General features: G+C 39.3%; 1 protein-coding gene across 1 annotated transcript in view; it reads left to right on the forward strand.

Moving 5' to 3' along the window:
- Positions 1-27,747, forward strand: part of THSD7B (thrombospondin type 1 domain containing 7B) — an 801,116-nt gene that overhangs the window by 245,408 nt on the left and 527,961 nt on the right. Inside the window, exon 5 of the mRNA XM_060106700.1 lies at positions 25,263-25,418. Coding sequence (XP_059962683.1) covers positions 25,263-25,418 — 156 coding nt within the window. The remainder of the gene's footprint in view (positions 1-25,262; positions 25,419-27,747) is intronic.

Here is a 27,747-nt window from a genome sequence, read left to right on the forward strand (position 1 = left end):
AGTGGGTCTAGAAATTTGTAAATTTTTCAAGTGATAAAACAGGTGATTCTTTTTTTTTTTTTTTTTGCGGTACGCGGGCCTCTCACTGTTGTGGCCTCTCCCGTTGCGGGGCACAGGCTCCGGACGCGCAGGCTCAGCGGCCATGGCTCACAGGCCCAGCTGCTCCACGGCATGTGGGATCTTCCCGGACTGGGGCACAAACCCGTGCCCCCTGCATCGGCTGGCGGACTCTCAACCACTGTGCCACCAGGGAAGCCCAAACAGGTGATTCTTATACAAGAGGAAGGTTAGGGAACATTGACACAATTTAATATTTTTATCCTAAATATGCAAATTGAGACCTGCAGTAGTTGAACTTGCCTCATCCTCAGCATTGGTTCGTTGTAGACCTAAGGGTAAGCCCAGTGTCTTAGACTTCTATTCATTGCCTACTTTTTTCACCTATTACCCTGGCCTAAAAGTTAATGTGCTTACAAAATATGCACCATCTATACTAACTTACACTGATTTTTTTCTTCACACTCACTAGTCTAATACTTTCTTTCCAGCTAAATTTGGCAACTATTCAAGTTCTGGGGTCTGGAAAGCAGCCCCAGGAATTACAGAGCTCCTGTAAGAACTTGTTCCAATGATAACTTTAGATGTCGAGGCTCAGTGTGGAGTTTGCAGCTTTAGCATCAAAGCTTTGAATGATTTGCTAACTCTAATTGTTTTTTAGCTAGGATTTTATGGGTTTCTGTTTCCTGGTTATTCTTACATCTTATAGAAGCTACGTGGCTTTTCTTTATGACCCTGCAGAAAACTTCTATTGTGATAATACTGTGTCAAAAATCCTTGAAAATCTGTAACCTGTTATAAAGATGAAGATGATTATCTTTGTACTCAGTTTCCAAATGGCTCAAGGTAGACTTAAAGCTTAAAAGACATGGTGGCTATATAACAGGCATCAGTCTATGAATCTTAATTTAGTAAGACTTTCTCTGGCTTTCTCTTTTTTTCTTTGTAGGGGGGGAAACCTTATACAGTATAATTTAGACCCTGTTGTCACAGTAAATGTGTTTTTTTCTTCTTTTTATGTCAGAAAGAAGGCTTCTTAAAGGAGCTTTATTCTCTTTTTCTTCCCGTCCTATTTTGAACATTATATAATACTTTTAAACTCAGCTTTCCACGGCAGTTTCCTCATTCCATTTATAATTACAAGCATTTTTTACCTATCTGTTGACCATTTTTATCATGGGGTGGGGAAGTTATGAAATAGATCTGTTTCTGAGTGCCTCATGATCATTTCCAAATGAGAATATGGGTGAGCATTTTGGGGAAAATGTAGGACTTGAAAGAAATTTTTATTCAAGTGTACTTGATATTTGATGTTAGAGGACATACCAGAATATGTTTTGATGTTTTTCCAGAGGATTGTTGAGGCCGGGGCGGGGGCGGGGCAGGGGAGAAAAGGAGTTCCTTCATAACTCAAGTAAGAGCCACCTTGGGAGGGGGTAGCATTGGAGAGATAGAGGAGAGAGCAAGGGGCTGGGGGATGGAACTGACAGGTGGGTGAGGCCCATAACTAATTGTGGATATGGGCAAGTGAGGTTGATTTCAAGCGCCTGGATGAGACAGTCACTGAAAAGACACGTTGCACGGCTAATTCCTTCACATATTTTAACAGTATATGTAGCCTTACCCTACTTGCTCAGAGGGTTGCCCTGTATCATCATTTATGATCTCCATAATTACTGGTCTCCCCACTCCTACCTCAAACCCACCTCCGTTTTCAGAGAAGCCATGTACACATCTGTCCTTGGAAATGTTTCCTTTTAATTGGAGAGTATTGGAATAGACCAGGAGACTTTATTACTTGTGTTCATGTAACATAGTAGCAATACATTTATTAACTGCCTAATATTAAGTGACTGTCTCTCAGCTCTAGACTAACCCTTCTCTCTCTCTTTTTTTTTTTTTTTGCCGTATGCGGGCCTCTCACTGTTGTGGCCTCTCCCGTTGCGGAGCACAGGCTCCGGATGCGCCGGCTCAGCAGCCATGGCGCACGGGCCCAGCCGCTCCACGGCATGTGGGATCTTCCCGGACCGGGGCACGAACCCGTGTCCCCTGCATTGGCAGGTGGACTCTCAACCACTGTGCCACCAGGGAAGCCCCCTTCTCTCTTTATGTAGGTGAAGGCTAGAAGTCGAAGTATAACCTTAGCAGTGTGGTAGTGACCATTCCTGTTATCTTTACTGAGATAGTGGAATCATAGTGTTTGCAGTTTGAAAGGGGCTGGATTGATTGTCTGGTGCACACCTTTCTCTGACATGGTGATTTCCTTTTGAAGCGTCCCTCAGTTTAGTTTGAGATTGCATGCTAGTGATAACTAATTTATCACTATATAAAGTTCCAATTATTGCATAGACTTCTCTTATGTTGAATTGCTTCTTGTTAATTTCCATCTATTTCTCCCAGCTCTGTGCTTAGGAGCTACCTAAAATTGATCTATTTTGTATATGAAACCCCTTCATAATTTAAAGCTAGCCACACTAAACTCCCTACATTTTTTCTCTCTATACCAAACATTCCCGTCTTCAACTTTATCTTCAAGGGTCATATTTTCATATTCTTTCATCATAAAGGATGCTTAATGAACTCTAATCATTTCATAATGAAGTATGATTTCCTTTCTGTGTGGTTACTTGTCTCTTTAAAAATAAACCTTTGAATTTGGCCTGGGATTATATCACACTGAATACCCTGTGGAATCTACCCTCTTTCCCTGTTCAGAATTGGTTTGTTTTCTCCCTCCACTTCCATGTCTAAAATTTCTTATGTAGTAAGGCCCTAAATAATTTATCTTAAAGCAGCCTAAAGGGACAGAGTTCCCTGGCTGAAAGTGGGGAGTATAGGAATTTTAATGGGTCATCTAGTTATGTGGAGTCTGAAAAAAGAAGTTGGGCAGATGGGGCCCCAGTTTCTTTCTCTAACAGAGTAAAAAGGGATTCCCCTCCCTGTCATGCAGACAATATAGAAGGCTAACTGGTTTTCCCTCTGGAATAGTGCTTCTCAGATGTTAATGAATGTGCAAATTACCTGGCGATCTTTTAAAATGCAGATCATGAGTCAGTAGGTCTGGGCTGGGATTGGGATCCTGCGTTTCTAAACTCCCAGGAGATGCCTATGCTTTTGCTCCATGGACCACACTTAGAACAGCGCTATCCAGTAGAAATCTAATGTGAGTCACAAATATGAGTCACACAGTAATTTTTCTAGGAGTCACATTAAAAAAGAAAAAAAGTCAAAAGAAATAGGTGAAATTAATTTTAGTAGTATACTTTATCTAGCTTAACATATCTAAAACATTATTATTTCAACATGCAATCAGTATAACAGTAACTGAGATATTTTAAAATTATTATTAAATTAATTATTATTAAATTATTTTTTGTATTAAATGTATGTATTTTGTACTTATAGCACATCTCTTGGATTAGCCACATTTCAAGTGCTCATTAACTACATGTGGCTATGTGGCTTCTGGGTACCATATTGGGTCGTACAGCTCAAGGTATAGAGAGTTGGATATCTCAGAACCTGGGAATAATACAAATAACTAGTATTTGTTGATGCTTGCTTTGTACATGACACTGCTATGAGACATAAGTGCTATATCAATGCTTTAGATGAGTCATTATTATTCCCCATTATACCCATAAGAAAGAAGGCTCTACGCTGGCAGTAACTAGCCTAAAGTCACAGTGGCAGGGCCAAGATTTGATCTAGAGTCTGACTCTGGAGCTTGTGTTCTTAACTACTGCTCCAGGGCAGCGGGCCCTCTGAGGTAAGCAAGTCCTCAAGGAATGGGAGCAGTGGGCCTGGCGTTTGGGGAGGAAAGGCCAGGCAAGATGGTTCCCTGTGATGGGGTGTGGCCACTAAACTCTGACACTGAGGTGCAAATTGCTTTTTATGGATGGATGTAGTTTCCCTATGGTATCCTTAAGCCTTTGGTGGTGTTGATTAACTTACAGGTTAGTAACAGAGGCTGCCTGTTGACCATGCCTGTGGGGATTAAGGTTGCTGGGGAAGTAGGGGGGATTTTGGACCTACACCTGCAGTGGTGGAACCAAGGCCACAGAGGCACCTGGGTCAACTGGCCCAGCGGTCCAGAGGGGAAATGGGATCTGCCCCAGGAAGTGATCTTGCACTCTGGGGGAATTCTCAGACCCATTCCCAGGTCCAGGCCTTCCATAGCTGTGTGGGGTGAGGACCTGGATGATTTGGTTTGCAAACCAAAGGGAAACAGCAAACCTGTGGGCCCTTCTCTCCCATCTCAGCAGTAGTTGAGACATTGGTTATATAAGTTCCATCTATTCCGGGCTGTAATTTACCTGGAGCAGGAGGTTAATTTTATTTTGAGAGGCTACAGGATCTCTTTGTCTACTGTAGATTTTTGATCCCTTCTTAACCAAGATGTTTCTACCTTCTTCACCTGGAGACAAGGATTTCAGTAATAACAGCAATAATGCTAATTTGAAAGGTGCACTACTGCATGGTGCCTAAAAGGGCAGGCTCTGGACTCCGAATGTTGTGTTCAGACTCAGTCCATGTCCCCTGCAAGCTGTGTGACCTAGACAAAGTCACTTATTACCCTCTAAGAACCTGTTTTCTCCAAGCCTAAAATAAGACCAATTAATAATAGCTCTGGTTACACAGGGCTGTTATAAGCATCGTATAAAACAGTAAACATAAAATGCTTATTAGCTCTGTACCTGGCACTGAGAAAAGTAAATGTTAACTATTAAACTATCATTGCTATTCTTCCCCTTATGTCTCATTATTCTATTTGCCAAGCTGAAGAGTCATCCAGTCATTTTTTTTTTACCATAAAACTTTTAAAGTGCCCCTTGCCCTCTTTTGCATTCTTTAGCATTTTTACAGGCCCAATTTATTCCAAGCTTTAGCCCTTATAACATTATTATAATGCCATGCTAAAGTCACTAACATATGGTCTTGGCTGTGTTTCCTTCTTTTTAAATTTGTGCAAGTCTTTACAATGTGTGCTCATCGGAGAGTTCCTATGCAGCCCCACAAGCCCCCTTGGAGCTTTATTCTGTCAAATCCTCTATGGTGTTCTTGTAATTTGGGGGGTCAGAATTCCTTTCAGGGTGAGCCTACACCATAAAATGTATTCCATCTTATGAGATTTAGCCCACGGCTTTTGGAACTTTCATTTCTGAATTCTGGGTGCAAGTCTAGCTCAGCTCCTGCGTCTGTCACAAACTCTTAAGGAACTTGAAGGGAAACCAGGGTGCAGCAGGACCATCCATGGCTGGTTCCCAACTGACCCATCTCCGTCTTGGAACAAGGCTTAGTCTCTGAACGCAGTCTCCAAATAGAACTCCAATGATTTAATGAGAAATGGATGTTTTCCTGAAGATCTGAAGGAAGAAAAAAATGAAGAGACATATCCTACATCATACTCTTCAACTCAGTAGCATTCCTCATTGGGCCATTAGGCACAGTGTTCTGCCTCAATTTTATCCTCCAAATTCTTATTCTCTGGTGGCTTCCTTTTTTTTTTTTTTTTTTTTTTTTGCAGTACACGGGCCTCTCACTGTTGTGGCCTCTCCCGTTGCGGAGCACAGGCTCTGGACGCGCAGGCTCAGTGGCCATGGCTCACGGGCCTAGCCGCTCCGCAGCATGTGGGATCTTCCCGGACCGGGGCACGAACCCGTGTCCCCTGCATCGGCAGGCACACTCTTGACCACTGCGCCACCAGGGAAGCCCCTCTGGTGGCTTCTTTATCTTTTTTCTTCTTTAAACTCAGACCCTCCTCCTCCTTCTCCTTCTTCTCCTTCTTTAGGACAATTCACTCCTTTTTATGTTAACCATACTATGTTTAGCGAATCAAAAGTTTGAGGGTTAGAAAAACAGTGTCTATATACTGCCACTAAATAGGACTGTAGGGGACGGAATCTCAGTTAATCCCATTCAGATTGCTTTCTGCCAGTGCTCTTGTCATGTCTACACTGCCAAAGATAGCCTCTCATTGGTCAGACTTTGTTCTGGGATAGCAGCTCCTTTCCCTACTTTCTTTACAACTTCCACTATGAATGTACTGTCCATAGATATTTCTAGAAGTTCTGCTTTTGGTTGAATGAGATTTTCATAAAATTTTTGCACAGTTAAAATTCTCATTTTACCATAGGGGCTTCCCTGGTGGCACAGTGGTTGAGAGTCCGCCTGCTGATGCAGGGGACACAGGTTCGTGCCCCGGTCTGGGAAGATCCCACATGCCGCGGAGCGGCTGGGCCCGTGAGCCATGGCCGCTGAGCCTGCACGTCTGGAGCCTGTGCTCCGCAACGGGAGAGGCCACAACAGTGAGAGGCCTGCGTACTGCCAAAAAAAAAAAAAAAAAATTCTCATTTTGCTTTAATATACCTCTGTGATTTTTAATTGTTTTATTTTCCATGCATACATTTTACATACAGTAAAGTGTTCACATCATAAGTGTATGTTTTAATGAATGCATCTCTAGGTACCAGCATTTCCATTACCCTAGAAAGTTCCCTTCTGCCCCTTCCCAGTGTCAACTGAAAAAAAAAATGCACAACCTAAAAGTTGAGAGTTATGTTTTATTCCACAGACATTCTGAGGACTTCAAGCCCGGGTCACAGCATCTCAGATAACACTGAGAAACTGTTCTGAAGAGGCAAGGCATCATACGTAGGAGTTTTTGCAACAAAAGACTAGGTAGTCAGAACATCAAAAGATTACTGTTAATAAAAGAAAACCAGATATCTCAATTAAGGAATTTATTGCTTTTCCATGTATGAGAAGATACAAGAGTCCGGGCTCACTGAACTCATTCCTTTGGTATGCACCTTAGATGTATGGAGTCAGTATCCTGTGCCTTCTCATCCTGAGTCTCCTCAGGGTGTACCATAGGGGTGGCTGCAGCAGTTGACTGCTAGATGGGGGGGCCTCCTGTTTCTATCCTGAGTTCCCTCAGGGCTCACCGTTGGGCTGGCTGTAATGTGGTGGCTCGATGGCTGCAGCATCCTTTGTTTACTGATACGGCAGGTGGCATTTTAGTTCATACCATCAGTCCCGTTTCACTTCCAAGCCCAACCACCTCCAGAAGCAACATTCATCTGTCTATAACTTGCATTTAGTTTATACAGTGCTAGGCTTTCATATAAAAGGAATCATATATCATGTACCTTTTTGTGTTGTTGTTCACTCCTCATGATATTTCTGAATCTCATCCATGTTATCCTCATACTGCAGTGTAATATTCCATTGAATGAATATAGCACAGTTTATCCGTCCTCCTGTTGATTGGCATCAGGATTGTTTTTCACCATTGTTTATAAAGCCACCATAAAGATTCTTGTCCAAGGCTTTTTGGTGAACAAATTCTTTCATTTTTCTTGGGTAAATACCCAGAGATGGACTTGCTGGGCAATAGGGTAGGTATAATTTTATTAAAAAAAAACCTCTCCAAATCGTTTTTTTTTTTCCAAATAGATTATACTATTTTACACACCTTTCAGCTGTGTGTAAATACGAGGTTCTGATTGCTTTATATCTTTACCAACATTTGATGTTTTCAGTCTTTTTACTTTTGACTGTTTGGGTAGGTGGGTATCTCCCTCTGGTTTTAATTTGCATTTCCTGGTGACTAATGATGTTGACTGATTTTTCATGTTCTCATTGTATATCTTCTTTTGTAAGTTGGAATCTTTTACCAGTTGGGGAAGGGTTGTGATGGATTTTCTGTCTAGAATAACAATGTCCGTGTCCTTTAGCAGACTGGCTAGGTTCCCCATCCTCTCCAAAGGTTACTTTTCTTCCTTCATCTCTTTTTTGTGCCTCCCCTGAGCTACATGCCATATGTTTAGATTCATTGATTTCCACCAGGTGAGCATAGCTGTGACATTTAGTGAGAAAATGCATGTGAAACCACTATATTCTGTCAGTTTTACAAATTTGAATTATTTTCCTACCTCCCTTTTAATATAAAATCAGGGGTTTTTTGGAGATAATTGTGTGTGATTCTCTAGTTGAATGCTCTAACCTAGCAAGTCATGGTGTTACTTACCGTACCCTATTTACCTCATCTTGTTATAATTCTAGTTCATTCTGTAGGGTGGTATTACTGTATTCTTTTAAACTCTTCTGAGGTATTTACTCCTGTGTATTACTGAGCATATCTTCCACTGCTGCTTTTTTCTAGTTCATTCTGTAGGGTGGTATTACTGTATTCTTTTAAACTCTTCTGAGGTATTTACTCCTGTGTATTACTGAGCATATCTTCCACTGCTGCTTTTTTCTATCCTATTCAACCTTCTGTCCTCCATCTATTCCACTTTACAGCTTTATATTCTTTTTCTTTCTTTCCTTTCATTTTCAGCTTGAAGCATACCCTATAATTATTCATGGAGAGTCAACCACTGTGTTAATATTCAGCGCCCACCATATGGACATGTTGCTGTTTGAGGGTAGGGTATGTGTGTAGAATTATTTTCAAGCAATGTTAACTAGACTGCAGTTAGTCTCCTAGCAGATCATCTGAGAAATTCTGCTAATTTTTGTGTTGGAAAAGCTAAGTAAGGAGAGGATCTGCTATTCTAGATCTAAGGGAACACATTTTTGAGGCAATTTGGTATAGTATTGAACCTGTGTGATACAGAGATGAATCCACCCATGGAACAGTGCTGCAATGGGACCACCAGCAGAGCCAGGAGATGGCCCAATCACAGTAGGCACCTAGTATTAAGAAGGTTAAGGAACTATCTATTTGCAGGCATTTACATTCCAGTTATGGAATCCTGAAGGCTCCATGCCAAGCCCTGGAGTAGTTTGCCAGACAATAAGCCATGATTTTGGGTGGTGAATAAAAGGAGAGTTAGACATTCCTCCCTACTATCCTTTGATTGATGCAGGTATTGCATTTGCCTTCATGATCCCTTGGGGGATGCTCTAGGAAGCCCTCCATAGTAGAAATATTCTTGCTGAAATTCTGCCATTAGCAATTTATTCCTTTGGCTTATGAACTGTGTTTAAACAAGTCTCTTCATTGAAAGGCTAACACATTGTGTCAAACACCATATGACATTATTTGTCAAGCGTACTTTAATCTGAAGTAACTTAATGAGATGACATTCCATTTAATTTTTACTTGTTCTCATCAGATTTTATTTATAAAATAAATGCGTTAATACAAAAATGTGTATAGGAAATATATAGCACAAAAAGTTAAAACATTTCCCTCAAGCCTGCTCCAGTAATCTCAGTGATGGTTATTGTAAATGAATTGGCACAAATACTTCCTGGTCTAATTTTGTATGTATAGAACACACACACACAAACACACGCAAACACAGGTATATCTAAATGTGCATTCAGATCTATTTTTTCCTTATCACATAGAAGAATTATACCTGGCATAATTCTCTACAACTTGGCTTTTGTCACTTGATTTTGCCATGATAGTAAATATATAGAGATTCCTCCTAGTAACAATTGCATAATATTCATGATGCAATCTTAGTTAATTTAACCATTTTCCATTAGGAGGACATTTAAACCTTTTCTTGAGATAACAAATAGTGTTTAGAAAAACATCTAGCCATACATCTAGCTTTGTTGAAATGTGAAATGTCAATATTTTAATAAGATTCCTAGAGGACGGGCTTCCCTGGTGGCGCGGTGGTTGAGGGTCCGCCTGCCGATGCAGGGGGCGCGGGTTCATGCCCCGGTCTGGGAAGATCCCACGTACCGTGGAGCGGCTGGGCCCGTGAGCCATGGCCGCTGAGCCTGTGCGTCCGGAGCCTGTGCTTCGCAGCGGGAGAGGCCACAACAGTGAGAGGCCTGCGTAAAAAAAAAAAAAAAAGATTCCTAGAGGAGGAGTTGTTGGATTTGGGGATTTCAAATTTGATAAATCCTGCCAAACTTCCTTCTAAAACTGTTGTGCCATTTTAAATTCGTTAACAATGTCCAAGCATGCCAGTTTCTTCATATTCTTGCCAGTACTAAATGTTTTCATTTGTTTTTAATTTTTGCGAACTGGATAAGAGAGAATTGCGGTCTTGCCATTTAAAGTTCATCTCCCTGATCATTAGAGAGTATTTATTTAACAAATATTTATTAATTATCCACTATATGTAGGAACTGTTTTAGACACTTGTAATAGAGCTGTAAACAAGTAGTCAAAGCCCTTTTTGTGATATTTATATTCTGATGGGAAGAGAGAGATAATGGATAATTTGGCAAAAAAATACATATCAGAGGGTGAAAGATGCTAGACGCTATGAAGAAAAATAAAGCAGACTAAGAAAAAAGAAAATGATGAATATATGGGTAAGACTATGTATTTCTTTAAATAGGGATGTCAGAAAAATTCTTTCTCAAGAGGTGATATTTGAGCAGAGACTTAAGTAAAAGAAGGGAGTGAGACTAGCTCTCACGAAAAAGTGTTCCAGGCAGAAGAAAAAAGTGCAAAGCTCTACGGTGGCCGTGTACTTGGAATGTTCCCTGATGTAGCAAAGAGCCTCTCACACAGAGGAGTGTGAATCAGGGGAGACAGGCAGGAGGTGAGTCTGGGCCCAGGGCCAGATGATGCAGAGACAAGCCGGCCAAGACAAGTGTCTGGGATTTAGTCACATGAGATGAGATGCCAGGTTTCTTTGAGTGGTATTGCAGCCCACTGGTGCGTGGTAAGCCTGCAGCAGGCAATAAATAAAGTAGGCATCTTCTGTAGAGAACTTATAAGCAATGATAAGCCCAGTCAGAAAACACAGAGAACAGATTAATAGATGCCAGGTGAGTTAGTGATAGGCGGGGGTGGGTGTGGCTATAAAGGGATCACACAGAGATCCTTGTGGTGATGGAGCCATTCTGTGTCTTGATTGTGGTGCAGGTTATGTGAATCTACACAGGTGATAAAATTACAAAGAACTACACACATACACACACCCACACACAAACTGAGTGTACATAAAACTGTAGATTGTACCAATGTCCATTTCCTGGTTTTGATATTTTATTCCAATTATTCAAGAAGTTACCATGGAGGAAACTTGGTGACAGGTATACAGGACGTCCATGCACGTTTAATTTATTATTATTATCTGTTAACTTCCTGTGAATCTATAATTACTTCAAAATTAAAAGTAAAAAATATGTATAACCATGAACCTATGATTCTTAACCATATGAGTGATAAAATACTCTTCCCATGGGGCAGGCTACTGCCCCCCACCAACTATTGGTGCTCACTGTTTACAGCCTATAACTTATATTTAATGTTCTTTGTTTAAACCTTTGTCTGCTAAGAGCTTGGGTAGTGGATACAGTGAACTTAGGTTTTAATATAGTTCAAGATATAGATATAGCTAGAGGTTTATTTAAACTATTATAAACTTTCTATCATATAGTTGTTTTACATATGATGCTTCATACTTTGATAAACAATATGCTATCAATATTTTTTATTAGCAGGGAGAGAATTGTTACAAAATGTACTAAGTAGCTTTAAAAAATAAACATAATGGAAGACTAAGAAATTAAAGACAGTATGTGAAACTTTGTTATGCAGTCTTATAAATTCTTAGAGATTTTTATTTGATGTTCTTAAATTATCTAGGCAGTAATCATATATAAATGATAATGTTTATCTCTTTTCATTTAATATTTATAACACTTGTGTCTTTTAAAATTTTATTGCATTGGTTAGGAAATCTCATACAGTGGTATGTCATTACATGTTAGCTGGTATCCCTGCCTTGTTTCTGACTTAAATATCTAGAGTTTTTCACTTCTAAATATGATTTGGTTGTGATTTATATTAGATGGCATTTATTAAGTAAGGGAGTTTGTTTATTTTTTGGGGGGATTTGTATATTTGATTATTCATGGCTATGGAATTTATATGTAAATAGATTTATATATAAATAAATAAATTTATATATAAATAATTTATTATATCATATATATTATACCATATTATACCATGTATTATATCATTATACATACACATGTATATATACATATGTATTTACTGAAATGAGTTTTTGAGTTTCCTCCCTGAAGTGTTCATGTAGTAAGTTAAATTAACAGATATACAAATGTTGAACCATCTTTGCATTTTTAGGGCAAAACATTCACTCTTAATTTTCAAATTCTTTTAATTTTTTTTTTTTTTTTTTTTTTTTTTGCGGTACACGGGCCTCTCACTGTTGTGGCCTCTCCCATTGCGGAGCGCAGGCTCAGCAGCCATGGCTCATGGGCCCAGCCGCTCCGTGGCCTGTGGGATCTTCCCGGACCGGGGCACGAACCCGTGTCCCCTGCATCGCCAAGCGGACTCTCAACCACTGTACCACCAGGGAAGCCCTCAAATTCTTTTAATGTTTTTTTTTTTTTTTTTTTTTTTTTTTTTTTTTTTTTTTTTTGCGGTATGCGGGCCTCTCACTGCTGTGGCCTCCCCCGCTGCGGAGCACAGGCTCCGGACGCGCAGGCTCCGGACGCGCAGGCCCAGCGGCCATGGCTCACGGGCCCAGCCGCTCCGCGGCACATGGGATCCTCCCAGACCGGGGCACGAACCCGCATCCCCTGCATCGGCAGGCGGACTCCCAACCACCTGCGCCACCAGGGAGGCCCCTTTTAATGTTTTAATGTGCTGCTGAATTAAATTTGCAGCTTCTTTTAATATTTTAATGCATTTCTGGGTAAAATTCACAGTACCATGGACATAGTAGAAAAAAGAATATTTGGGGATGATTATCATTTGGATTTTTGCATATTCATTTGTAAGTACAATTTCATTTTATAAGACTTTTTTTTCCCTCTGATGTCCTCTAGCATCAGGTTACAACATGCAAAATGGGACCAGTTATATGGTGAGAGTGGAAATTTAATATGGAGTGTAGAGAGTAACTTCAGAGTGTTGAGAAGCCCAGGCTTGCATCCCACCAAGATGTGTATAATTGGCCAAAAGGAAGCAAGAGGGTCCTACATACTTGGAACCTTAAAAAATGAGACACCAGGAAAAAAAAAGAAAAAAAAATGAGAGGGCCTGGCAGACCAACTTGACAATTGTGCTCAGGTTATTGCACCTTTTTCAGAATTTCTCATTCTGTCCCTGATCTTTTTTCTTCTGGGAATACCTACCTTATGTACAACTGGTACTAGGCACATGGATGCCTAATTACATACCTGTTTTGTAATAGTCCCTAGTTTTTATGTGTAAATCTAGTTCATCTGCTCAAACTATAAGGTTAACAAGGTACGGGATTTTGCGGTCTCTTCTCTGGCACTTTGTAGCAATGCCTAGAAAAAGGGGTGGGTGTTAATAACTGTTTTGCCTTGAAGAATCAGGGTGGGAGATGGGAAGGGGGATTTAGTGGTTCTCCATTTTATTGCAATTTCAGCTCAGTTGGCCTGTCTTATTTGACAGTGATTTGTGTTAAGTAGGTACTTTCTACTTCCAGAATATTTCCTTTTGTGATGAATATAGTCTCCTTTTAACATGACACTGCTTATTGCTAAGAATTTTCAAAAGGTGAGTGGCCTAATGTGGACACCTGCACACTGCTTCTATTTAAATTTTTGGACTTTGGAGTCATTAACAAATAAATGTAACATTCTGACTTTTGATGCATGCCTCTATTAACCTCATTCTTTGTTCCATTAGCCATGTTTCACTCCGTGTCTTAGTATCTTTTTTCTAAAATCTACACTGGCTAATCTCAGACCCTAAGAATCTGTTACTGATTAGCTCTTCCATCTCCTGTGTTTTCACTGGTGTGGACTCATCTCATATTTCTTTTCTTGATCAGTCACCTGAATTTATTTTTTTAAGTTACGTGTGTTTTAGGGTTTTTTTTTAATATCTCTGATGATTTTCTATTTTTTTCAAAGTTTTCGATTACAAAACAACTCATTGTAATTTATGACCATAAGGCTTCCTTCTAATTTGCAGGGGGAACTTTTAAACCAACCTGATTCTACAGATAACTTCTTATTCTTTAAGTTGATACATAAGTAGGGTCATAGGCATTATTGTGTGAAACTGCGTTATTGTGTGAATTAGAAAAAGTCTCCCCCTCTGGGTAGAAGTATTAGAAAGAGAAACCGTCTGGGCATAAACCACAGAGTGTAGTTTGGCAGGAGGAACACAGGCTGGATTTCAGCTCCTACTTGACCCCTTGGTTGACTCAACCTGTATAACCCTATATAGAACCCTGTATATCAGGATTCTTTGGGTACCTTCATACTCTTTCAGATGTTCATCAAATATTTGCTACTAATTCCTTTTTATTTAATATCTGGGTTAGAACTGAAATTCATATAACCACATTAATTCATTGGTATATTTATTCAAAATTTGTTGCATGCCAACTATCTGCTTGTCAGTGTTGGAGGGGCTGGAATTACAGTGGTGAGCAGGTCAGATAGAATGGCTGTTCTTGTGGAATCTGTTGTTGCAGTTGGCAGTCAGTGTTAAGTAGAGAGGACAAAGTTGGTTATTGTCTGGTGGCCTGGAAGATGTGGTCCTGTCTTTGTTCTCACGATAAGAAATATGTTGGAGAGCAGGAATGGTAGTGTTAGGAGTCTGTGTCCTGTTTGGATTCTGTTTGGCCAGAATGGATGCAAGATTGTTCTGGATGAGTAACACTTTTGTCCTCAGGTGAGGTGACTCATTATTCTCTGTAATGCTGCATAGGAAGCTCCTGAAGGCTGACTTCCACGTCAAGTTGCCTATTCTACTTTAAAGATCTCTAGCTGCCAAAGGTCTGAAACTTTTCTGAGCAATCATGCTTACTGTTCTTTCAGGGTCCCCTCCACCAAAAAAATAGTCATGATAAACATGTCTTACCTTTGAACTTCACCAGATTGAAGAAAACAGTATTTGTTAGAGAGCCTCAATTAAGATATACAAACATTAAAAAAAAAATTGTTGCGTGCAGCTGTATCTCATTTTATGATATAAAAAAATCTATATTACTTTGGAAAATTCAGTTCACCCTCCCTTTTAAAAATACGTAGGAACACTTTCAGAATTAATGTTTATTTGTATTTAAATAAGCTATGAGTACATCCACAGTGCTTTTAATATAAAATCATCTAATTGTGTTTTTAAATTAAATAATTGTTATCTCATTATTTTTATTGCATTTTCTCTCAAATTAAGACTTCATAGAAAGCAACTATAATATTTTAAAACACAAATCACTGTCCTTTTGATATTATAACCTGTTTTGCTCTGATGATATATTTAAATGTACAAAAAAATGGAGTATGCAACTTCTCAAGACAGCTTTTTAATAACTTGACTACTGTCTAAACAAAAGACAAAATTTGTAAAATTCTACAGCATTTCAGCTGTTTTAAATGTCTGTATTCTCTGTATGCATCAGAATTCTGCCAGGGAATAGCATATCGTATTAGTTAATGTATTATCTCCTGATTATTACAAAAAAAAATCAGCATGTAGATTCCAACTTCAAGCAAAACACAGGTATTGAGAAGCACTGTAGTCAAATTAAAAAGATAGATTCCAACCAACAGCCATGAAAATGTGCACTGAATTCAAGAATTTTAGAGCCTTGAGCTGGAAGAGTCTAACATGGTGAAGAAAAGGAAAAACCAGAATCACACTGGCTGGGTTCAGGTCCTTTTGCTAATTATAGAAGCTGGGGCAGAATTTTAAAATTTAAATTGTCTCACTGGAAACTGGAGATACTAGTAGTATTTGTCTCATAGAATATTTTGCTAATTGAACCAGAATATACTTGTAGACTGCTTAGTCTACAAACTTAAGGTCAATATGTGGTCTAGTCCATGCATTCCCAAAGGGGATGATATTGCCCCCAAGGGGACAAAAAAAGGTTCTTGGGGTGAAAAAAAAATCTTACACTTTTTACATATAAAGTGTATGTATATAAAACTTACACACAGTATATTTGTGATGTGAAAATGTTATAGAGGAAAAAGGGAAAATAAGGGAAAAAATGTTTACAAATGCTCCTTGGGGAGGAGATAACATGACAAAGGTGAGAAACATTAGATAGTCTCTTTATTTTACAGAAGATCAATTGCTAAACAATTTGCCCAATTTACACAGGTAGTGGTAGACTTTCAGTTTAATGGATTTTAATGGTAGTATTGATATTAGGCCAATTGGCTTTTCAAAATCATACTCAATAAATTATTCAGAACATTGACTCCCTGACCTGCTAATCATAAAGATTTTCGAAGATATTAAGTCCTTACTGTACTCTCTGCTACCCCCTTTCCAATCCTGACCCAGTTCTTCTGAGTTGGATCTACCTTAGAACCCACTGGTTTATCCAAGTGGGAAGCTACTACTTTATAATATTGGCCTTGACATAGTGAAGAGCTATAGAAAGTAGGACTTGTAATGTATGAATAGGCCTGGGAGGAAAAGAACTTTCAACCAGTTTTGCAATGCAGGGGTTTTGGTTTGTAATTTTTGTGTTACTTCTAAAAATGTATAATGCAATTTCTCGTACAAAAGAATGAACTATTCTGCATTTATAAATGTTTTAGGCAGTGTCTCATTCCTCTCACTACTTAGGAACCTGCTGGATCCCATGAGCCTTCCTTTGAAGTCAAATTAACTTGTTCAGTCTAAAACAATTTGCAAATTTAAAGCAGTGTATGCTAACAAGGCTATCAGGTATAGTGGGCCCTTTTCTTTCCCTTCCTTTAAAAACAGGATGGTGCGCATATTTGTTTTAGAGAGCAATAGTTCTTTCTTGGATCTCTAAAATAATCACCACATATTTCCCCTTTTGTGGCCCCTTAGGAATGGCTTTAAGCTTTGGAGTTTGTGATGTTCTTGGAGGACCATGTCACCTCAGAGAACATGGATTTCCCCTTCTCATTACCATTATTTAAAATTTCCATTGAATTATTCCCGGGTTGAAACATCCACCTTCTGTATCCACCTAAATCAGACCTTCTAAATCAGATGAAGGCCCTTCTTGCTGATGGAGTAACAGGGCATCCTGTGACCGGTACTGAAGTCTGGGAGACTTAGGTCTGCTTTCTTTTGCCACCTTCTGACCTTTCTTACCAGATCTTACTTTTCCGTGTCCCTTTCCCTGTCCCTGCTCTCTGACACATTTCTATCTCAACCACGTTTTTGTTTGTTAGTTTGTTTGTTTTTGTATTTTAAAAATATCCTTTTTCTTTCCAATTCTTGCCCAATGGACTTAGGGATGTTTTACGGTCACCTCTGTTTCTCCTCAGTTGATGGGTTGGATATGGTTGTTAAGGAAAAAGAATTGGGCTAGTGATGCTATGTGTACCCAGTGGAGGGTGAGCTTTACAGCCCTCCTTCTCCAAGTTCCAAGCTGCCTTAATGGCTTCTTTGGTCATCCTTTGCTCTTTAAGAAAATCTAGGGGTGGGCTGCTTATTGTGAACTCATTGTAATAACTTAGGAATGACTTTAATCTTAGATTTTATTTTTTATAAATGTATTTATTTATTTTTATTTTATTTTTGGCTGCATTGGGTCTTCGTTGCTGTGCACAGGCTTTCTCTAGTTGCAGTGAGCGGGGGCTACTCTTTGTTGTGGTGGACAGGCTTCTCTTTGCTGTGGCTTCTCTTGTTGCAGAGCATGGGCTCTAGGTGCATGGGCTTCAGTAGTTGTGGCATGTGGGCTCAGCAGTTGTGACTCACGGGCTCTAGAAGACAGGCTCAGTAGTTGTGGCGCATGGGCTTAGTTGCTCCCCGGCATATTGTTGCTCCGGGATATTCCTGGACCAGGGCTCGAACCCGTGTCCCCTGCATTGGCAGGCGGATTCTTAACCACTGCGCCACCAGGGAAGTCCCTTTAATCTTAAATTTTAAGATGAAAATAGTCATTATAATTTAGTTTCATCCTCTCCATCAAACCTTTAGTAATAATTTTAAGTACGTTTCAGAATCACATCAAAAACACCCACCTTGCTCCTCATTTTCCTCTAAAACACCTACCTTTCCTGAGGTTTGGCCTTTAATACTGATATTTTTAAACCTATTTTTTTCATTTTATTTCTCTTTAAGAATTTTTTAGAAGGGGACATAGTGTTCACTTATTCATTTTCCTAATTAATTATTACTAGTCTGAGAAACGATCAGAAAGAAATCCTCAAAAGAAGATGTGGTACGTATATACAATGGAATATTAGCCATAAAAAAGAATAAAATAATGCCATTTGGAGTGACATGGATGGATCTAGTGATTGTCATACTGAGTGAAGTAAGTCAGAGAAAGACAAATATCATATGATATCACTTATATGTGGAATCTAAAAAAATTGTACAAACGAACTTATTTACAAAACAGAAACAGAATCACAGCTGTAGAAAGCAAACTTATGGTTACCAAGGGGCAAAGGAGTGGGGGGAAGGATAAACTGGGAGATTGGGATGGACATATACACACTACTATATATAAAATAGATAACTAATAAGAACCTACTGTATAGCACAGGGAACTCTACTCAGTACTCTGTAATGACTACATTGGAAAAGAATCTACAAAAGAGTGAAGATATATATGTGTGTGTGTTTAACTGATTCACTTTGCTGTACAGCAGAAACTAACGTGACATTCTAAATCAAATATACTCCAATAAAATTAATTAAAAAAAGAGGTACAGAGGAGAGAATATATCATAAAGAAATACATGAATATAGGTCTGAAGCCTACTGTATTTCTTCCCTAATTTTGTAATTGTTGGATATTGATCTAATTACTTTCTAAAACAGAATACATACTTCATTTATTTTGTCCATTTTTATTCTGAATATTGTTTTCCATCTTTACTTATCATGTTGTTACTCTGTAGCATTAAGAAAATCACTAGTTGGTAGGTATTTTCTAATTCACTATGTGAAATGAATGAAATTTGGAAAAATTTTTGACAGGTGGCCAAATTTCACATAATTCCTCCAATTAGAAATAATTATTTTTAGATATTATATTTATGGTACATACATCCTCGTGCCAAACTGTATTGCACAGTACTTTGCCAAGAGAGTCACAATATGGCTAAAATTAAGCTTTATTAGATATAATAGGATGAGATGTGATTTAATTCTTTAAGCTGCCTATAAGTGCTAGAAGACATATTTGCTTTTATTCTAACCACTAAGTTAAAAGAATGATGCATTATTTTGCAAATCCCAGTGGCAAAAGGCAATTGAAATAATACATGAAGCTTCTTTAAGGAAAATAGCTTTCTGGTTAAAACTGTAATATTATTTATCTTTCCCCTTCAACCGTTTGACTCCTTCAGTTTGTAGAAGCCTATTTATTTTAGCAGTTAGGTGGATTGAATTTCTGCCAAGTCAGTATGCTCCCTAAGTGAATATGCCAGAGGCAATACTGTTTCTCAAAAACCATTTAGAAAGCAGCATTTTTACACAAGTAGGCTCTTTCATTATTTTTGAATTAACTCTGAGCAATTGTTGTTTATATTATGATTTCCTGGACACCCTGTGGAATGAGGGGGTTCTGAGTTTTGAGTGAGAATTCCCTTTGGGATTGACAGGGCCTGCGTTTGATTTGGAAAACTGAAGTGAATATAACTTTTTGGTCTAAGTTCTTTGTGAAGGCTGATGTCTTTCTGCAAATCAAATATCTTATGTAAAATCAACTGAAGATAGAATGCAGGGGTACTCAGGTACCCCTAAGATAGAAAGCAGGCAAAATCATCCAGGTTTTAAGAGTTCCCAGGAAGTAGCATCACCTTTACTTTCTTTTCATCCCTACCTCCCTGAAAGTACTGGAAAAAAATCAATATGTTTGACTGATTTCTTGCCCATGATCAAGATCTTTCTTTCTGTTCTGAGGGAAAGCTGAGTTCCATTATGCCATGGCAGAATTGCCTGAAACACTTGCTAAATTTTTAAAGACTCATTTGATGTTTCATCTGATAATAGACATATTAAAAAACAAGAAAATGCCATTGGCTCCTGTGATAACATTTTTTACTCTAAGCAAACATTACTCATTTTTAAAATAAAATACAGAGGGTACCTAGTTATTAATTATAATTAACTAATTATGATGATGATGCAATTTCCATTTAATTTCTTTTTGAGTCATTAAATAGCATTGAAATTTAGATCTTACAAAATGGCCAGCAGTAGGGGTGGGGGGGTAATATACTCTTATTGAATCTTTGTCAACTTATTTCTGTGTTGATTCAAATTAGTTTGGATCAGAGCTTGATTTAGTTTCAAAGAAGGAAGTGTGAAGGCCCTCATTTTTCTTTACAGTGGTGGTCACATGCTAATGATAACAACAGGCATTTTTCTTCTTAATTACAAATCATTTTGATTGAATTTGTATGTTCATCTAAAATCACTTTGTCCTTAAAGAAAATCATGAACTATGCACATTTCTAGAATTAAAAACAGTTTTTTCTTTAACATTAAATATATCAACTCCAGCATATTCCCACCCCCTTTGTTAATTAGCATTCTGTTCATGGAGTAATTCATTATTTAAGGTGACTTTGCAATCATTAGTAGTAGACTTGCACATTTCTTGTAAGGCAGGTCAATTTAATAATTTCTTATTGCAAATGAAAAATTCCAGGTTAGGCACTGAAATATTCAAAGCATTAATGACTACTGCATATGTACAATCACTTATCAGACCGTAAAATATTCCCTAGCTTTAGAAAGCTACTGCTATGTAGTGATATCAATTGATCCGAGTTAAAAGTTACTTTGTCTCTTTAACACTTTGTGGCCATGAGAGGTCTTTATAGGGACTAACATTGCAGCCTACAAAACCTAAATAGCCTATAAAACCTTGGGTAATTGCTTACCTAGTCAGGCAATTGGTTAACACAAGAATGGCAGAAGGTGTCAAGGTGACATGGTCTAAGGCAGCTGGAGAAACTTGGACCAGCGTAAACCTTCACTGAATAGGTACACTGATTGCAGCAGGGATCCATTGCATTAGAGCAGACAATTATTAGCAAACAGAAATAAAGTTGTTTCAGTCAGTATATCTAGAGAAAGGATTTCAGGTGACTAGAAAAGCAGCTACTCTTCCCACAGACATCATGGCTGGAGTTTGGTCAAGAAGAATTGAGGGCTCAGTAGAGAGTAAACTTGAGTAAACCTCCAATTTGAGGTGGTTCAGGTATGCCCCCCTACCCCACCCACCTCCCAGGATAATTTTATTACATCATGAACAGCTACAAATAAAAGAACAGTTGTTTAACGTGGAGCACATTTTGGTCTCACTACCTTCTGCTTCGTCAGGGAGGTGTGGGATGGAGCTTGAAGGAGTATTGAAGTGGCAATAAAGTAGGAGAGGAATTTGGATTTTGTTTAAAGGGTTAAACAGCCTGCAACCTTCATGAATATCTTGGATCTGTCGTGTCACTGGTTGCCTCCATTGTAGTCACTGTGATTCATAAACAAAATATGCTTGGTACAAATGACCTCATCTATTCTGTCTGATGCCTTCATTCCATGGAAGGAAAACCAAGAGGAACAGGTGGAGGTGAGTCAGCCACCAGGGACAAGGCTCAGGTCTTGCTCTGCCTTGGACTGGCTGAGTGAACTTGGAGAAATCACCTGAGGTCTTTGGAATTCAGTTTTTCAGTAAAATTGCTGAATTAAACTAAATTAGCTCTAAAGCTCCCCTTCTAACTCTTAAGAGTCAATAGGCATAGCGATATCCTGTGTTCACTTTTCTTGGGGAATTGACTACCTAAGTGATCTGAAGCTGGTAAGTGCTTCGTGACTTACTCATGATTTATTTCTAGAACAAATGTATCCCAGGGGGCTGAAATAGAGAAAAGTTCACCCAAGCCCATTGATTCAATGCCTAAATGAAGCATCTTAGACATGTCCCTGAGACTGGAAGAATTTATTGACATGGATTAAGATCTACTGTCTTCAGTAGGTGCTGAAGAGGCATGAGTGCTCTGACAAATGGCCTCACTCCCACCCCTGGGCCTCCAATTATGTCGCTTAGTAGCCTCCAGGGAAATCCCCCCATTCCTCACCAGCATACCATGTCTCTCCCTAATTTCATATCTTAGTACCATTAGCCCTAATGTCCAACAGTCAATTGACTGACAGTTAAGTATTTATCAAAGGGGACCTTAGGAGACTTACCCCCTCACCTCCCAGTAATCATCAGCAGCCCTCCAAAAATAAGCCAAATAAACATAATATCTGTAAAAACATTGTCCTTGACAAATGCAGCTTCATGTGAAGTTCCCCTGTCTCTTTCCAATTGAAATACCAACCCTAAGGCTTAACTGCCTTCTGGACAGTTAAGCCATTCTGGCGCTTCTAATGAGATTTAGTTCAGACCTGCTGTGAGCCTAGGTATTACGCTGGTGGATTGACCAGTTTCAACTGCAGGGTCCAACCTCAAGTTCAGAGATTGTGGCAGCAAGTGTCTGCTGGGTCTTGGAGCTGAGATGTTTGGCGTACCTTCTCAGCATTGATCATCAGACACTTAAGTTCTGTCTGGTGTTACAGGGAGACAGCCGTGGCGAAGGAAAGAGAAGCAGCAATAATGGCTTTTCTAGTCTTATTGTTGAGGCTCATGGACTCATGAATGCTTAGTACCAACTCACACTGAAAAAGAGGCTACATGAGGACAAGTGACCTTGTCTGTTTCACTACTAATCTAGCTTCAGCACCTAATACAATGTTAACTCATGGTAAGTACTTAGCAATGTAGGTTGAATGACCAGTGATGCCACATAGAGCAGTGGTTCACAGCACAGATTCTGGAACCAGACCACCTTGTTCCAAATCCTGGCTCCACTGCTTGCTAATTGGGAATGTGAGCAAGTGAGTAAGCTGTGTCTCAGTTTCCCCATTATAAAGTAGGAAAAATAATAGTATATATCTCAAAGTTATGCAGGATAAGTTATTGATGTTTATAAACAGTGCCTGGCATGCACTATAAATGTTTATTAAACAGCTAGAGTAATCAGTTTACGTGCCCCCACTTCCTTTTCCATCATTACTTAGGTTTTGTGTTTGGAACTAAAGTTTGAGTTTGTGAGAACACATGCTTACCAAGCATGGGGCTGGACCGAAACACACTTCTGCCTTAAGACCTCTGGCTGTGCAGCTTTCTATTTATACAATACTCTAAAGCATCTCTTTCCATCAATCTTGTTAAAATGCTACTTGACTTACCCTTCTCGACTGAGAGTTCCTTGAAAGCAGACACCATCCAATACGGCCTGATTTAAACGGGTACTCAGTGGTTTTGGAATGAATGCATGATGTACTCAGTGAATAGCTGCTTGTTGGTCTTTTACTCACTCCTGGGGAAGGAATTGCAAACCCCTCCCCCATCTCACAGGTTCTTCTTTACCCCTGGTCCATCAGTGTCATATGTACATGCACAGTCCTGGTCACTCCAACCTCCCCACCCAGCTGTTGTTATCTTCAGCACAATCTCTGATCATCACCTCTCCTCAGCCTTCCCAGGAAACCCCTTTACTTTCCACCAATATCTGCTCTCTCTTCCCTTGCCTGTCTCTTCCACATGGCTTGCAATCTTTGACATTTACGTTAGCAATCTTGCTTTGTTCCTGTCTTTTATTTTAAGTCAGGTCAAATCCTTTTGGTAAACTGTAAAAGAATTAGTTGCAAACAAACCGTTATTATCATTTTCCTTTGCAACCTTTTGTTTTTCCCATCCACCCTCATAAACACCTCAAGCCGCTCCACTTCTTTCCCCGATGGTTAAAACATCTTCATGACAGTATTTTTGTGATTTTGCTCTTGCTTTGGTTTACATTCAAAGTTCTGCTGGTCACAGCTGTGATTTAGTTCGATCTGTATCTGATTCAATTCACATCTTACGTAAAGAGTGGGGAAGCAAAGTAGATGGGGCGATTTACTTCCCTATTGTCTCATACCAGTCTCCATCTTGAAGCACTTCTGATCTGCTTAACAGATGGAAGTGACATATAGGAAATATTTCAATCATAGTGCAAGGCAACCCATAAGATAAAACCATCTGGTCTTAAACCATTGGCTCACAAACTCTGAATTGCTCTGAAACTCACTTAGTGTGGGATCACTCTATGCAAGTGTCGTCAGGCATTTGGCTGTTCTTTTATTGGGTCATTTTGGGGTATTGCTATCCTAGCTCCTATTATGTTATAATCTCCATGAGAATCAGGAGCCCATCTTCTTCTTCATCTGTGTATTTTCATGATTCTCAGCATGGGTCTGCATAGGGAGGACACTTGATGAGCACCACTGTTGGACAGATGATTACTGCCTCCTACCTTGACCCAGTTCTGGGCATTCTCTGGGCGCAGATGCATACCAGGAAGAGCTGGAAGGTCCTAGTTGGCATTTCCTGTGGCTCCGCAGACACTCCTTGTGCCTCTGGGCACAAGTTTTTTTTAGGTGTAATGTTAGGTTGTTCATACACCTAATGAAACTGACTTATACCTAATGAAACTGACTTCCAGGGGCTAATTCTGCCACTGCAGATCCTGATTTTTCTTCTTCTTCTAAAATCCATTTTTCCTCCATGTCTTCGAGAGGTCCACCCCTCAGGGGAGTAATAGCAGCAGATTGGTTATGCTAAACACCCTACCTCGGGGTTCAATTTTGAATTTTTCACAACAACCCAGTCATTTGTATAGTTGAGATAGACTCATCTTTTTTTTTTTTTTTTTTTTTGTGTGTGTGTGTGGTATGCAGGCCTCTCACTGTTGTGGCCTCTCCCGCTGTGGAGCACAGGCTCCGGATGCACAGGCTCAGCGGCCATTGCTCACGGGCCCAGCCGCTCCGCAGCACGTGGGATCTTCCTGGACCGGGGCACGAACCCGTGTCCCCTGCATCGACAGGCGGACTCTCAACCACTGTGCCACCAGGGAAGCCCGAGATAGACTCATCTTGGAACTTCACAAAGCCACTTAATTTTCTTAAACTTCATAACTCTAGATAATTTTTATCTAGGTTTCCAGTCCTCTCTTGGATTCCCAGGGAATACTCTGTCAAACAGGAAACTCAAATGCATGCCCTTTGTCACTGTCTTTTCTTGCCTTTCCTCACCCCAACTGCTAATAATGTGGAGCTAAGTAGTACATATTGGAAGAGTGTTGATATTTTGTTTGCATATAATCTGTTTAACCATAAAGCTGATGTGAGCAAGGCAGGCACACAAATAAAGATGGGAAAAATTCTAGGGATGTTCAGAGGATGTGACTCAGGCCATTTTTTTTTTTCATCCATTCAGTCTCTAGACCCGTGGAAAAGACATTATGTTTGGGACCTGCCCCTTCAGCTTCTCAGCTCTGCAATATCCCTTGCTCTACAGACTGTATAGTATCTTCCTGGTCAGCCTGGGGCTTGTGCATCCATGAAAACTGCCACGATCCTCAGGGAAGAAAAGGTGAGTGCCTTGTCTGTGTGTGCTTCACTTCCTTCCAGTGCACGCTATTTATTGTGGTCACTAAATAGCCCCTTAAGTCTGCTTAGGACAATATTTGTTTGTAAAATGTAGATAACAAGCTCAAGTCTGACACCATTCAGTTATTAAGGAAATATTGGAGACATTTCTGTTGACACAGAATCCTACCTTGGTTGACCTTCCAATTAAGCTCGTAGCTGGTGAGTGACTATTACTGAAAAATGGTATAATTTAACCCCACAAGATATTTGGTCCTGACCAAAATGTCCATAAGACATTTGTTCCACACCAAAACGTCCTTCATATTTGGTCCTGTCCAAAATATCCATGAGCATATTTATCCCATGCCACATGATTTGATTAAGACCAAATTTCAAGTAGCTTTTGCCATGCACCAAATGTCTTATGGATGTTTTGGACCGGATCAAATATAACCTAACCATAAATTAATGATTTTTTACAAGTAATGGTTATACTGTAGAAATTAGATATGATTTCTTTAATCATATCAAGAAACAACGGTTTTGCATATCTCTTTATTATTTTCAGATTCCCAAAGGCTGAATCACATGCTGAATTTGATGTTATACTTCAAATTTTCATGAGGGGCATTTATGTGTGTTGTTTTCTTTTGATGTTGTCCTCAGGCTTAAAGTGAAATCTTCAACCTTTGTGTGCTTGTTTATATTTGTAACTCTATGAGACTAGATATCAATTACAGGAATAAAACTGTAAAAAATACAAACACATGGAGGCTAAACAATACACTACTAAATAACCAAGAGATCACTGAAGAAATCAAAGAGAAATAAAAAAATACCTAGAAACAAATGACAATGAAAACATGACAACCCAAAACCTATGGGATGCAGCAAAAGCAGTTCTAAGGGGGAAGTTTATAGCAATACAATGCTACCTTAAGAAACAAGAAAAATCTCAAATAAACAACTTAACCTTACACCTAAAGCAATTAGAGAAAGAAGAACCAAAAAAAAAAAAAACACCCCAAAGTTAGCAGAAGGAAAGAAATCATACAAATCAGATCAGAAATAAATGAAAAAGAAATGAAAGAAACCATAGCTAAGATCAATAAAACTAAAAGCTGGTTTTTGAGAAGATAAACAAAATTGATAAACCATTAGACTCATCAAGAAAAAAAGGGAGAAGACTCATATCAATAGAATTAGAAATGAAAAAGGAGAAGTAACAACTGACACTACAGAAATACAAAGGATCATGAGAGATTACTATAAGCAACTATATGCCAATAAAATAGACAACCTGGAAGAAATGGACAAATTCTTAGAAAAGCACAACCTTCTGAGACTGAACCAGGAACAAACAGAAAATATAAACAGACCAATCACAAGCACTGAAATTGAAACTGTGATTAAAAATCTTTCAACAAATAAAAGCCCAGGACCAGATGGCTTCACAGGCGAACTCTATCAAACATTTAGAGAAGAGCTAACACCTATCCTTCTCAAACTCTTCCAGAATATAGCAGAGGGAGCAACACTCCCAAACTCATTCTACAAGGCTGCCATCACCCTGATACTAAAACCACACAAAGATGTCACAAAAAAAGAAAATTACAGGCCAAAATCTCTGATGAACATAGATGCAAAAATCCTCAACAGGGCCTCCCTGGTGGCGCAGTGGTTGAGAGTCCGCCTGCCGATGCAGGGGATACGGGTTCGTGCCCCAATCTGGGAGGATCCCATGTGCCACGGAGTGGCTGGGCCCGTGAGCCATGGCCTCTGGGCCTGCGCGTCCGGAGCCTGTGCTCCGCAACGGGAGAGGCCACAGCAGTGAGAGGCCCGCATACCGCAAAAAGAAAAAAAAAAAAATCCTCAACAAAATACTAGCGAACAGAATCCAACAGCACATTAAAAGGATCATACAACCTGTTCAAGTGGGGTTTATCCCAGGAATGCAAGGATTCTTCAATATATGCAAAACAATCAATGTGATACACCATATTAACAAACTGAAGAATAAAAACCATATGATAACCTCAAAAGATGCAGAAAAAGCTTTCAACAAAATTCAACACCCATTTATGATAAAAACCCTCCAGAAAGTAGGCATTGAGGGAGCTTACCTCAACATAATAAAGGCCATATTTGACAAACCCACATCCAACATTGTTCTCAGTGGTGAAAAACTGAAACCATTTCCTCTAAGATCAGGAACAAGACAAGGTTGTCCACTCTCACCACTATTATTCAACATAGTTTTGGAAGTTTTAGCCACACAATTAGAGAAGAAAAAGAAAGAAAGGAATCCAAATCGGAAAAGAAGTAATATT

Source organism: Mesoplodon densirostris, chromosome 8 (genome assembly GCF_025265405.1).
Source record: "Mesoplodon densirostris isolate mMesDen1 chromosome 8, mMesDen1 primary haplotype, whole genome shotgun sequence".
In the NCBI taxonomy this organism is placed as follows: domain Eukaryota; kingdom Metazoa; phylum Chordata; class Mammalia; order Artiodactyla; family Ziphiidae; genus Mesoplodon; species Mesoplodon densirostris.